Below are 13983 nucleotides of genomic sequence, written 5' to 3' on the forward strand. Positions count from 1 at the left end.
TATAAAAAATGTAAAAAGATTCACATCGAATTGAGAGAGAATAAGCAAATATGTGAAAATTCGAAAATATTGTTAATAATAATAATTCAGATGCAGATAATAGCGACGCAGAATTAATTATAAAATAAAATACGTACATTTGGTCGATTATCGTGCATCAATTCCACTTTCTCGTTACGGGACGATGATAGCGGGAAGAGAATTCCGGGCAGTCGCAAACGGACACGGAGTCGACCGAAACCGCGATGCGCCACATTATCCACGTGCGCGTTTAATCTCTTACGAGGAACATCCGACACTGACCGCGAGAGATAATTTTTCACACGCGAGCTTCACTTTTGAACGAATTAAAAATCGCGAGAAACACGGAGCGATTCGCGGCGCGTTCCACGATTGACCATGATTCGAGATGAATTGCGATTATCGAAGTATGCATCTCGATCGATCCTAGAATAAGGGCTGCCAACCGACAGAATTGCTAATTACCTTTCGTTTTACATATGCATATGCAATAACACCGACGAGACAAATATCTCGTCGGTGGCAATAAAAATTAATAAAAATAATTCTACTATTAATAATATTTTATTATTGATAAAATAATATTAGTAAAATGCAGATATATTACTTGAAAGATTAATTTGGTCGGCCAGAGTTTGGTCAAACTGGTTCTTGTAAATTCAAAAAATTTTAGCATATTTAGTAGAAATATGTGTAATATACATTATATATTTGTGTGTGTTAGAAATAATATGAACAAATTTTTCAGCGGCTATCTTGGACAGAGCGTGAGGTAGTCAAAAGGTATTTCAATTAATTTCGAGACAAACATATAAGCACATGACAAAGAGATCAACCAATCACGTGTTTAATATGCGGAACGCAGTAATTTTGTATTAGACACGTGATTGGTCAATATTTTCTCTATATATTTAACAACTATACAATCTGTGAGATTTTTCACTCTTGGTTTCGGCTTGTGCTTGTAATCGTAAAGTCAATGCAGGATGCAGGCAATGTAATTGCAATGTAAAACGTGCTGAGCACATAATTATTCAATCATTTTACCGGTATCATAACAGTGACACGTGGTGTAACGCGTACGTCATGGGAAGCACGGACACCACAACGAAATTGCTGAACGATAATCACGAAATCGAGGAGTACGGGACGAACTTGAAAATTCTACCCTGCAACAACCAGGTGAAAGAGTTGCAAACCATTTTACGGGATAAGTAAGTGACACTCTTGTTGTATTTTCCGATTAGCAAATATGTATATATTAAATTGTAATCAGAAGCAAATATATCTAAATTTTGTTTTTCAATTCTCTTTTGCAGTTTCTTGTTACCAGAAAAGCATATTGTAGATACTTGTCAAATTTAATTGAATACTTTTAAGTATATACATTTGGATATATACATATAATTAAATGCTAAATTCTGCAAATTATTAGAAATGATAGCTAGTCGCTTATTAATAGATCTCATTTTATAGGAATACCACAAGGAGCGATTTCAAGTTTTATGCTGATCGTTTGGTAAGATATATTTGATTTTAGAATATTATACATAATGTTGAAAGCACCCACTATAGTTAGATTTTAAATAATTTAAATATGTATGTGCATGTATGTATAAAAATATATATATGTGTGATATAATCAGATATAAAATATACATTGTGCTTAAAGTCTTTTTTTTTTAACATTTTACTATATAAGATTCAGAGATCACCAGTTTAAATCAATAATTATTTAAGATATTAAGAAACAAAATATATTGATTGCTCTTGGTGGTTTTTTTTTTATAGATCTATGTTATTTTATGACAAAAATATTATCTTTTTTGAATATTTTAGATCAGACTAGTTATTGAAGAGAGTTTGAACCAATTGCCTTTTACAAAATGTGTGGTAACAACTCCAACTGGTGCCAAATATAAAGGTTTAAAATATCAGAAGGGAAATTGTGGTGTATCTATAGTAAGAAGTGGAGAGGCTATGGAACAGGTATTATAAAATTAATGCTAAACATATTATATATCTAAAGGCTATCTTTGTGTTAGAATAAACTATTGAACTATCATGGAATAAATGTTTTTTGTAGGGTTTAAGAGATTGTTGTCGTAGTATCAGAATTGGTAAGATATTGGTAGAAAGTGATGCAGACACTCATGAAGCTAGAGTAGTTTATGCTAAATTCCCAGATGATATATCTGAAAGAAAAGTCTTATTGATGTATCCAATAATGAGTAAGTGTCGAAAAATATTTATATTATAATAATTAAAAGTGTATGTGACACTCTAAAAAATATTTAGAACATATTTTTTTATGCACATATAGGTACAGGAAATACTGTTATAAAAGCTATAGCTGTACTGAAAGAGCATAATGTGCTTGAAGAAAATATTATTCTATCAAATTTATTCTGTACACCAATCGCAGCCAAATCTCTAGTCACTGCCTTTCCTAAGGTAACTGTTCTTGTATATTTCCATTTGCATAATAATGTCTAATTGAAAATTTAGCTCTAATACATATATTTCACTTTAATAAATTATTATATTTTTCTGCAGATGAAGATTTTAACATCAGAGATCCATACTGTTGCACCAAATCATTTTGGACAAAAATACTTTGGTACGGATTAATTATATTTCACTACTGCATAATACACTAAGAGAAATATGCATAATAAAATCGAGAGAAAATCAGTTAAGAATGATTATATGCTACAAAAATAATATTAAATTTTAACATTATTTGTTATATGATATTTAACAGTGATATGTAACAATGAAACATTTAAAAAAAGCATTTTTTTGCAATTTCTAAATACATATTTAAAGATTTAGCTAGAGATTATGCAATTTAAAACATTTTTTATCATAAATAAATTTTTGGTGTTGTTAATTTTGAATTACAATGATTAAAATTAAAAAGATTAAAAATTTATTTATGATGACATTAAAGTTATATATATATATATATATATATATATATATATATATATATATATATATATATTAACATATGTCATATGAATAACTGAGTTACATGATTTGTGAAATTTATGAAAACACTTGTCATAGAAATAGAATGCAGACAGCAATTTAATATAAATAATTCAAATTTTGTTATAAACCTATTTTTTGAGGGTTTTAAATCTAGTAGCTGTAAATATTCTTTTGATTTTCTCTATGTATGATAAGACTGTAAGTAATACATTTGTTTTAAATGTACTTAGAATCAATTGAAAATACCGAAGTGAAATAATTGATATTTTTACAATAACGTCTCTTTTACCAGACAACAATTTTTTGTCAAATTTTTCTAATCTCTTGTGTTTTATAGTAGACATTATAGAGAACTATTATGAATTTTATATGTGCCATACTTCATACAAAATATTTGCATAAATTATCTTGCTTTAAGATAAATTGAGTATCATATGCGATAATATCAGTTCAGATATTGCATATATATATATATATACAAACACATACATACATACGTATATACACATTTCTTAAATAGAAATTCATGAGGAATCACCGTCCTACTAAAAAGTAAACAATTTAATAGATAAATAATTAAGAGCTTGACATTACACTAAATTGTTATATTCAAGATTGTTTTATTTTTTATTATTTTATAAAAAATGTTTCATTGAATTTAAGAAAACGAGAATCTTAACTGACATTAAACTTGTAAGTATGGTACTTAAGTAATGTCAGGTTTTCTGTATGTATAATATATGACGTGTGCGTTATTTGTATAGAAGTATATAGAAAGAAAAAAGGTTAAAATTATTATTATCTATTACAGCATATGTTAATTAAAATATATACACAATGTTCTTAAGTTATTTATCTTTTTCTTTTTTTTTCTTTTTTTATCTGATTTAGTTTTTATAATATTACATTTACATGTGTATTAGCATACATATATAAATTTCATATGAAATAAAATCAATATGCACTAGTGAATTTTTAGTCATATAATATATATAAAGCATAATTTTATTAAATTTTCAACAATGCATATTAATTGAATATTTGTTCTAAAGTATTCAATTAAAAATTAAAGAAAAGTTGAATTAAAATAATATTAAAAATTTATTTCTTATAATTTGACTCAATTGTTGTCGGAAAAGTAAATACCTCACTATATGTTATATAGTATCTTGAAATAATACATTGTACGTATTATTTTTGTTACATATATCTTACAAAAATCTTTTTTTGTAAGAAATTAATCCAGTTAGATAATATAAATGTCTACAGAAAAGCATAATATGAAATGTGATGAAATGCATTAAAATGTGTCAGAATGCATTAAAACAATTCTGAAAATACAATGTTATAATAATTTAATAATTATACTTCTGTATATTTTTGAAACTTATAAAAAGAAACACTATATACATGTGAAAAGGGATAAAGAGATTTATGGTCTGAAATGCTTATATTGATAAATTATAAAAATTAAATAATTTTGTTTCATTCTTAATTATTGCATTTTATACGTAATTTTTAATGGAATATTTGTATACATTGATACTTATAATTATATACATGTTCTTACAATTAGTACATTGTAGTCGAAAGGGGTACAAATGTTATTTATAATAGTTTAATGTAGACAAAATATAATACATTTGTTCAATGTGAAGAGAATTAAATAGTATAGTGCATTATGTAATTTATTTATTTACTTGATGCCATATAAGTATTTTGATGCGATTAGGAAGAAATAGTCTTAATTGTTAATGTCAGTTAAGAACAAAGAAATGGTATATGCACAACAGTACATATACATTAAAAACTATTCTATGTACAATATGTAGAATAAGGTCAAAATACAATTTATAACTCAATAATTGAAACTTGAAGAAAAAAGCATCATATAGAACTTTATAAATCTTTGATATCAACAAAAAAACACATAGGTATACCCATTGAATGGACTATGCAGCTTTTACATACAAGTTTTAAAAAAGAAATATAAAGATAATATAATTTATAATTTTTAATAAGTAATAATTATTACATGTTTAATTAAAAGCTAAAAAATTTCAGTTGCAATATTTTAAAGAAAAGAATATCTTTAGTCAAAAAAATCCGTTCAAAAGAATTTATTCTTAAAAAGATCTAGATTGTCTATAAAGCTTTCTTATTAAACTATTTGCCTTATAACGTGCCTATGAAAAAGCTGCATTCAATAATCACAGTAATATCTTAGTAAGACCAACAATTTATGTAATGTAAATTCCTGTTATTTGAGATGAGAAGCATTATATCCCCACTACTTAAATTATAAGTTTATTTACATTGTTTACGATCTTTTTCACGTATCAACAATAAATTTGTTTAATAAATATATTGTACCAATATTGATAAATATACATATGTATATGTGCACATCAATTATTAATTACTTAATACATCAAATAATATAAGTGAAATAAAGGCAACTTTATGAAACTACGTTTTTTTATATATTTTTATATAAATTACAGTTTTATATAAATTACAATTATTTTATTTAAATAAATTTACATAATAAAATATTTTTATATTTTTTATTAATAAAATTTTGTTAGTAAAATATTTTTAAATTATATTTTTAAATACCAATTTTTAGATGAAAGATAACTTATATATCTAGTATAATCATGTTTTATCATATATTCATTATCATAATGATATGACATAATTATTTAATTAAATGATGTAATTCTGCATTAATTACATAATTATTATTAAATTTTTTTGTTGTATACGTTTTTTAATCTTTTCAATTACAATTAAAAAATTTATTTTAGTTTTATTATTAGTAATAAAAATTTCCACAAAAAACTTAACTGTACATTCGTGAAAAAACTTATTCATAAAAAATTGTTTAATATATCGAGAATATTCTGAATATTTTTAGATGATTAATATATATACATATAAACATATATATATATATTGCTATTGTAAAAAAGAATATAAGTAAATATATTGGTCGATAATATATTTTATTAGAATATTAATAAGAATATATAATAATTAATTCAAAGATTTGTGTAATCAAATGTTGCCAAATTTTCTCATAAAGAATTCTTTTCAAACGTAAACACTTTTATATATGCCAAACGTAATATTATAAAAAAGACATTGATAATTATTGCTTTCAGGCTGTACTCGTGTCGTAGTGGAGACACCAAGTATACAAGAGAAAGATAATTGAGGAATTATATCTAGTATTGTTGAATCTCAATTGAATTAATCAAAATTAGTAAATTTTTAAAAATATAAATTCTGTAAAAAATAAAAAAGAAATGTATATTGCAACTTTTCTAGATTAATCTCAGACTATATAGATATTATATAATTTTAATTAAAAAAAGCGTAAAGAATATTTTTAGATATTTTATGTCAAGAAAAAATATATTTTGTGTATGTTTTTATACTGCTTAAAAATATTTATATAAGTCTGTTATAGAATAACATGCATATTCGAATATCATATCGATGTACTTACCATGTTTTACAATGAAAAATAGAACTAATCAAATTCTCCAAAGCTCTATTTAGATAATATAATATTTGTTGTTTTGTGATATATGATTAGAAATAGATTTCTAAGGGCATATAAATGGAATTTTAAGCTTGAATTGTTGTATTTATTAGTAAATTCTTGTATGCATTGTAACAATGATCGCTGTGATCCATATATATATATATATATATATATATATATATATATATATATATATACACATATGTAATGTATAATGAATATTATTTTTATAAATTGGTTATATCTACTGATTATATATATATTTATCTTTCTCTCTAATGCAATGTTAAAATTTATTTTAACATTAATATATTGAATCTTTATTGTTACTGCTTCCCCATCTTTGTAATAAGAAAGACATGTTGTTAACAAGGAATACAAGCTTTGTCATTATTTTTCTCCTTTGATTGCAATAAATTATATATGCATATTAATCATAAATTTAATGTATCGTGTTGAAGAATAAAATTATAATAGCAAAAAAAATAATGTTTTATCTCATTTATTTTTTAACAAAGCAATTTATAGCAAATGTAGGAAGCTAAATGTGTTATGACAATGATATTATTTGAATGATATATAAAAGTAATAAGATTTACACAAGATCTTTTTTAACGCCAGAAGAAAATGTGTTATTAAAGCAATAAGAGAAATCATTTATATAGGCCTCTCAATTGTTACAATTGCTGCATTATCATGTACTGCTATTTTAGAACAGACTATTTTTGAAAAACTTTTTTAAAATTATCTCACATATTATTTGTGCCAAATAAATAAAAGATTTCTTACATATTAGGAATTTATTGTATTTTTTCCCAATAGTAGTAGTTGTAAGAATTTTTTTCTTTTTTTTGTGAAAATGCTTATATATTATATATTACAATATAACTTATAAACATCTCAAATATTCAATTCTTCTGTGTTTTAAAATAGAGCTCTTTTTAAATATCGAAAAGTTAATAATCACAATTGATTAAAATCAAAGATTTTGATAGCGAAATTACATTATGTTGAATAATAAGTATGAGTCATGTGCACATGTATCGATGAAATTATGTCATGCTATGAATCATATGTAGTATATTCTGTCATATATACGTATAAGTAGTATGAATAAAAATTTATACAATAAAAATAGATATTTATAATTGAGCTATAAAGATCTAGAAATCTCTTCTCTTTTGTTCTTTTTTTCTAAAAACTATATAATTCTCTCTAATATATATGTAATACATAATAAGTTGAAGAAAAATTAATGATTTTTTACAGCATATTTGGAAAGACAATTTTTATCTTAACGCATGAAATATTCAAATAACAAGTCAAAAATTATCTTTAATACTGTACATGTTTGAGATTTTTTTTTTAAATATCATAATATAAATATCAAAATTTTTTCATGTGTATAACATTCAATTATATTTTTAGATATAAAAAAATCCGATTTATAATAGAAATATATCTATATATATATATATATATTTTTTTTTTATATATTTCAAATGATATTGTATATACGCATCTGTTGCTATATCCTACATGTTTTCTTACACGTTTTGCACTCTGCAATAATAATCAAAAAGTTGCATACTTAATAAGAAAAAAAAACGTAAAAAAATCTATATTCTTTAATTTCATTGTCGAGAGTGCTGTAATATTGAGTGCAGTGCAGTGTGTGTGAAACAATGCAAAATAATAAACAATAAAGGTGAAAACGTGTTATAAGACACCAATATGAAAGAATTGTTTCAATCACCTAATCAAACCTGTTGGAAAACAGACATTGGTGTGTGAAGATGCGTTTGATCTAAAATACAAAGTATATTCTATAAAAGTATGTCCTCTATGCGTGTCACTTGTACTGTTCATTCAGCAGACTTTCCACAATACAGAATATTATCTTGGCAGTACCTTCATTCAGCCTTAGTAATGTAATAAACGTAGCTTTGCAAAATACGCTTGGGTGGAAAAGGAAGGATGTATGGAATATATTCCAACTTTACATAGGTATATATATATCTCTCTCGTATCTATTCTTCTTTCTCTTGGTCGTCGGATTTTTCCTCATTTTTATCTCCATTATCTTCGGCATGTTCACCCTCGTCACTAGTGATTTTTGCCGCGCTATCTACTTCAGTCGGTTTAGAATCATCTAAGGCTTTATTCTCGCTGTCTAGAGTTGTTCTTTCTGGTAAACTAAAGAAAATAATATTATAAATTTTGTTAATGTTTAATATATTCTTACATTATAATAATCTGTTTATTAAATCAGTTACCTGTCGGAGAGAACTATATCTGCTTCTTTATCCGCGGAAGGCTGAAAGAAATAAATGTGTTAGACATGTAGAAAGTAATATAATAATAAAATAAAGTAATAAAATATAAATTTAGTAGTAAAATTATAAGGCTGGTGAATACAGAAAAAGAGAGAAAAATAGGTAAGAGAAAGTTTTCTCTTATGTGTGTGTGTGTGTGTGTGTGTGTGTGTGTGTGTGTGTGTGTGTGTGTGTGTGTGTGTGTGTGTGTGTGTGTGTGTGTGTGTGAGTGAGTGTGAGAGAGAGAGAGAGAGACAGAGAGAGAGACAAATTAAAATAATTATACAGTTAATAATGCTTTATTATTATAAAACTACAAAATACAGCATTTATTAATGTATACCATTATACATGTTAGTTTCTTTTGAAAGGTATGTAAATAGGAAGTATAAAAATATAATGTATCAACATGTATGTGTCCTACATGTGTCAAATATTAAATACATGACTAATTACTAGAAATAGCAATTAGTCATGTATTTATTGTTTGACATATGTAGGACACATACATGTTGACAAACTATTTTTTTATACTTACTATTTATATGCTAAAAAATAGCAATTAGTCATGTATTTATTATTTGGTAATCTATAGTTTGACAGTTTCAAATTTTTCCTGTGTCAAAGTATATATATATTTTTTGACATAGAAAAAATTCGGAACTGTCAATATATGATAATTGAAAAACAAACTAACAAAGTTCTTATAAGCTAACAAAGGACTAATATTACCTCTCGACTTGAAGTATTTCCATTCTCTTGAATTCCATCGTTTTGAGATTTTGAATCAAGAGTGATTTCTGCAGTGCTGATTGCCGGCGTCACTTTCAAAAACTTTTCCAATTCATCCAATTCGTTTGCTAAATCAAAGTCTTCATAATCCTGCAAAATTTAATTACTACTTATATGTATTGTATTAGAAATACGATATCTCATTTAGATCATAATCTTTGCTGTTATATGTGTACAACATGCTTGTAGAATTAATTGAAAATATTTGAAAATAAGATTAAAATATAAATAGTGAAAGAGAAATGGTAATTACTCCACAATAATCATCCTCGTTAAATAGTTGCGGTGGCAATGGATACTTGTTGGTTCTTGCATTACTATTAGTTTGCATGAATTCTTTCTCTAGTTCCTTGCCAGGCTCTGTTATATCAATAATCTCGTATTCCACATTTTTACTATCTAGAATCATCGTCACACGTTGTTGTCTTTTCTTCACCTATAACGTATTTATTACATGATTAAAAACTTTAGACTTTCACTAATTTGTAATGCATATATTCAATTACATGAATTTATTACAATCAATTGTAAATATCATAACTTGCAATCTACATTTATGTACATAATTTATTCAGAAAAATAAAAATTAGTGCTAAGTATCAATTTTAGTTCCAGTTTTTTTTTTATATTAATGATGAAATTTATACAACAGTATATATGTTGTTATAAAATATTAATTTCTGATTAACAATAATAATCGCTATAATGATAATTAATACTATCAACAAATACTTGCGACATTTAAAAATTAAAAATAAAAAAATATGATCACGCGCATAAATCATTTTGTCATATAATGTAACAGCTAGCACTATCAACTTAAAACATATACATAACAAATTCGACCCGGATTGTTGATCCGACTTTTTATTTGAAATAAATAGACCCCGACGAGGCCCGCGATGATCAGCTGTTAATAAAGTTTGCATGACACGAGCGTGTGCGTCTGTTGTCGAGCGCCAAAGGAATTTATTAAAAAACGCAATACACGGGCATATCGTGTATCCCAAATGACAGTCCTCCGATTATTACGCGCTCCGAAGCCGCGAGAGCGTGTCGTTCGCACTGTAACCTGATACAGCGACGACGACAGCGACGACGACAGCGACGACGACGACGACGATCTGGTGCGCGCAATGTCAAGTCAGGTCAGGGTGAAGGCGCCGCAGCATCCCGATGTATCGAGTATCGCGCGATCGTCATCGCCGAGAACCGAAACTCACTTCCTTGTTGCCGCTGATACCCGATATGTAGATCTTCACGACCATCGTTGGCTGTACCACCGGCTGGCTGGCTGGCTGCCTAGGATACGACGACGTACACACTCTCTCGCTGCGCTCCGATCCGATCCGATCCGATCCACGACCGGACGTACGGAAGTACAGGAACACGACGGACACAACTCAGACGTAGCCGACCACCAACAACCAGTCACTCCTGATACCTAGACGTTATTAGCTGATTATACTGGCTTACACGCTGACGCGTAACACACTGATTTAACGAGCGAGAGACGGGCCGGCCTAAGTCCGGGCTCTCCGTTGCCTGCCTAGCCTGGTGCCTGGTGCTACTGCTACTGCTACGTCATTCAGTGGGGCCGGTTCTCTCTCTTTCTCTCTACCGCCGCGCCCCAGGGATGAATAACACGGTTTCCTTATGTTGCGACATAATATGTTTATATAGATAGTATTTTGAAATAATGAAAAGATAAGTCATTCTTTAGAAACATATAAATTGAGTATAGATAAATAATAGAGAGAGGTTTGACAATTTGTTTATTATTTAAAAATTTATACTTGTGATATTTTTTTATATACGTTATTCCTATAGACAATTTCATCGATAATTTATTATACTGACTAGCAGTTTGAATGAAATTAAATTAACGAGAAATATTTATTTCCATATGTTTGTAAACATGCATTTCTATAATCTGATAAAATTTGTAATTTCTTATCATTTAATTTTTTATTATCTAGTATACCTTTATTATATAAAAAAACTGTATATATAAAATCTTTTCTTATATTAATTTAAAAATTATTTAAAAACATGATTTTTATACACGATACGTATTTATAACAAAAAATAATTTATGTAATTTATTTGATGAAAATATCTTTGTACTAAATAAAATATTTTATTACAAGAGAAGATTATATTATATACAATAATTTTATTACGTATTTAATTTTTTATACAATATATGTGCTTTAATTATATTTTTAATAGTCGGATATTAAATTGAAAAATATTCTATTAATTAGTCTGAGTTGTTAAGCTTTTCCCGCGCTCATTTGAATTGGACGATGTTGCGAATCATTTCTTTCCGGCGCGTACGACACTTCCGGTTATATGACACTCCGACACAGTATATACAGCGTCGTTCTATCTTTGTTTAACTTTTAATGAGTAACAAAGACAGAACGACACTGTTAGCGCTAATAGTGTCTCCCCGAACGCGCCCTAGATGGCGGACAGGAGTCGTGGTGGGGATACAATTTAACGGGCATACAATTTTCTCTGTCGCTCTCGAGCTCTTTCCGGTTCTTTACGAAGGTGTTATTCGTCTATTTAAAATGGTAAGATATTTTATCAAACTTTTTGTAAGAAATCTTAACGAAATATACCCAATATTAATTGCTAAACCTAAGAGATTGTTTTCGAGAAACTTTTGACAATTATATTTCATCGTAGAATATTAACTTTCACATGATCGTACAAGATATAACCTTAAAGCGAGGTTATGTTTTGGAGACAGTTTTTTGCATCGAGCGTTAATATTGTCAGAATTATGTACAGCAGATATTTTATAATTGTTTGAATTTTTTAACAGGCCAAACGCACGAAGAAGGTCGGAATCACCGGTAAATATGGCACTCGTTACGGTGCCTCCCTTAGGAAAATGGTGAAAAAAATGGAAATCACACAACACAGCAAGTACACTTGCTCTTTTTGCGGCAAAGTAATTTTTACACTTTATTAATGTTATAAAATGTCTGGAAAAAAATACAATTTTAAATCATCTTTCTGTGATATTTTTTTATATTAAGATTTTATTAAGAAATGCATTTTATAAATTATCATGAATCTTTTATATTATCTGGTGATTTACAAAAAGTAAGTAATGTATGAAAGAAATTAAGCCATATTGTTTTCTGTTTTTGGACAGGAAGCAATGAAACGCAGCGTTGTAGGAATCTGGTCATGCAAACGATGTAAGAGGACAGTCGCTGGTGGTGCATGGGTATATTCTACTACAGCTGCTGCTTCAGTAAGATCAGCAGTGCGCCGATTACGTGAAGTAAAAGAACAGTAAATATATCTAATAAATATCTTTTTATCAATATCTACTGTGAATTTTTTATTTAAATCAAACCTGTTATTTTTAATATCAATTGGTATATATTTATACAATAACGAATTTACATTATCATATATTTCATTAAAGTGACCATTTTTTTATATTAGGTTTGTGCCGACTGTACAAAAAAACAATTTTGCTTATTGCATTATTTTTTATTAATTCATTGTTTATGAATAGAAATTGTTTAATACAAAAAAGTAGTTTTTTACATTTAAAAAAATGGTTTTAAACATGAATACTAATTATAATAAACTATTGCATTTATTGAACGGGAATTATAAGTATTGAAATAACTATATCAATGATTTTTTCACATACATAACGAAACTAATTATTTATTCTAACAAGATATTATATCAATCATTATATGCTTATTTTATAAAGTTTTATAGAATACTTATATGGTATCAGTTTAACAATTATAAACAAATTAATTTTAAGAGCTTATCTCTTTTTTTAGCCAATGTTATAATTATATTCTAAAAAAAAAGAAACAAGAGTTGTATTTAAATATAAATGTATACATTAATTTTTACAAATTTTACCTATTTTAAGAATGTTTTAAAAATCATACTACTAATATCATAGTATATATATATATATATATATTATTTAAACTCAATAAAATATACAAGTAATTTTATTGTCTTCAAAAGATTACGCTTATGCAGTTCATACTATTATAATAATCGAAATTTCATATCATAATTATTTGAACTGTGAAGCTAAAGACATCGTTATATTCGTTGAGCAAATGATTAAAATAGAAATCGTTCATTAGCATTATTTTATTCATTAATATAGTAGCATTCTTTGTAAAGCAAAATCAACTAGCCTTTAAGAAATAACGTATTTGCAAGAAGGTACTATTGACTACCATTTTTCTCGATCACGAACGGATATTTTATAGATCATCTATAAAGTGGACTATAACATCA

The 13983-nt window shown here is 26.8% G+C and overlaps 3 protein-coding genes across 3 annotated transcripts; 2 read left to right on the top strand and 1 right to left on the bottom strand.

Annotated features, from left to right (window-relative positions):
* The first annotated feature begins 945 nt into the window (after positions 1-945).
* On the top strand, positions 946-6420 carry Kri (uracil phosphoribosyltransferase krishah). Its single transcript, XM_072887607.1, has 7 exons — positions 946-1235; positions 1498-1540; positions 1861-2010; positions 2108-2252; positions 2345-2475; positions 2578-2641; positions 6186-6420. The coding sequence occupies exons 1-7, from the start codon at positions 1108-1110 to the stop codon at positions 6236-6238; spliced, it is 714 nt and encodes a 237-aa protein (XP_072743708.1). The 5' UTR covers positions 946-1107; the 3' UTR covers positions 6239-6420.
* A 232-nt stretch (positions 6421-6652) lies between these two features.
* Positions 6653-11274, bottom strand: LOC140663440 (SH3 domain-binding glutamic acid-rich protein homolog). The gene is made up of 5 exons (XM_072887608.1): positions 10902-11274; positions 9932-10114; positions 9619-9768; positions 8848-8888; positions 6653-8767 (listed from the first exon to the last, which is right to left on the bottom strand). The coding sequence occupies exons 1-5, from the start codon at positions 10944-10946 to the stop codon at positions 8602-8604; spliced, it is 585 nt and encodes a 194-aa protein (XP_072743709.1). The 5' UTR covers positions 10947-11274; the 3' UTR covers positions 6653-8601.
* Positions 11275-12065: 791 nt separating this feature from the next.
* On the top strand, positions 12066-13027 carry Rpl37a (ribosomal protein L37A). Its single transcript, XM_072888205.1, has 3 exons — positions 12066-12260; positions 12515-12643; positions 12851-13027. The coding sequence occupies exons 1-3, from the start codon at positions 12087-12089 to the stop codon at positions 12995-12997; spliced, it is 450 nt and encodes a 149-aa protein (XP_072744306.1). The 5' UTR covers positions 12066-12086; the 3' UTR covers positions 12998-13027.
* Positions 13028-13983: the final 956 nt, after the last annotated feature.

The sequence above is a fragment of the Anoplolepis gracilipes genome, chromosome 3, assembly GCF_047496725.1.
Source record: "Anoplolepis gracilipes chromosome 3, ASM4749672v1, whole genome shotgun sequence".
NCBI classification, from domain to species: Eukaryota; Metazoa; Arthropoda; class Insecta; order Hymenoptera; family Formicidae; genus Anoplolepis; species Anoplolepis gracilipes.

Bases quoted from the DNA above. Each gene is read 5' to 3' on its own strand.
- Rpl37a (XM_072888205.1), top strand. From the start codon at position 12,087: ATGAGTAACAAAGACAGAACGACACTGTTAGCGCTAATAGTGTCTCCC. The intron at 12,261-12,514 runs GTAAGATATTTT...ATTTTTTAACAG, and splicing joins TTATTCGTCTATTTAAAATG to GCCAAACGCACGAAGAAGGT. The intron at 12,644-12,850 runs GTAATTTTTACA...GTTTTTGGACAG, and splicing joins CTTGCTCTTTTTGCGGCAAA to GAAGCAATGAAACGCAGCGT.
- LOC140663440 (XM_072887608.1), bottom strand. From the start codon at position 10,946: ATGGTCGTGAAGATCTACATATCGGGTATCAGCGGCAACAAGGAA. The intron at 10,115-10,901 runs GTGAGTTTCGGT...AATACGTTATAG, and splicing joins GTATCAGCGGCAACAAGGAA to GTGAAGAAAAGACAACAACG. The intron at 8,889-9,618 runs GTAATATTAGTC...TATTTCTTTCAG, and splicing joins GAAATACTTCAAGTCGAGAG to CCTTCCGCGGATAAAGAAGC.
- Kri (XM_072887607.1), top strand. From the start codon at position 1,108: ATGGGAAGCACGGACACCACAACGAAATTGCTGAACGATAATCACGAA. The intron at 2,476-2,577 runs GTAACTGTTCTT...ATTTTTCTGCAG, and splicing joins TAGTCACTGCCTTTCCTAAG to ATGAAGATTTTAACATCAGA. The intron at 2,642-6,185 runs GTACGGATTAAT...TATTGCTTTCAG, and splicing joins TTTTGGACAAAAATACTTTG to GCTGTACTCGTGTCGTAGTG.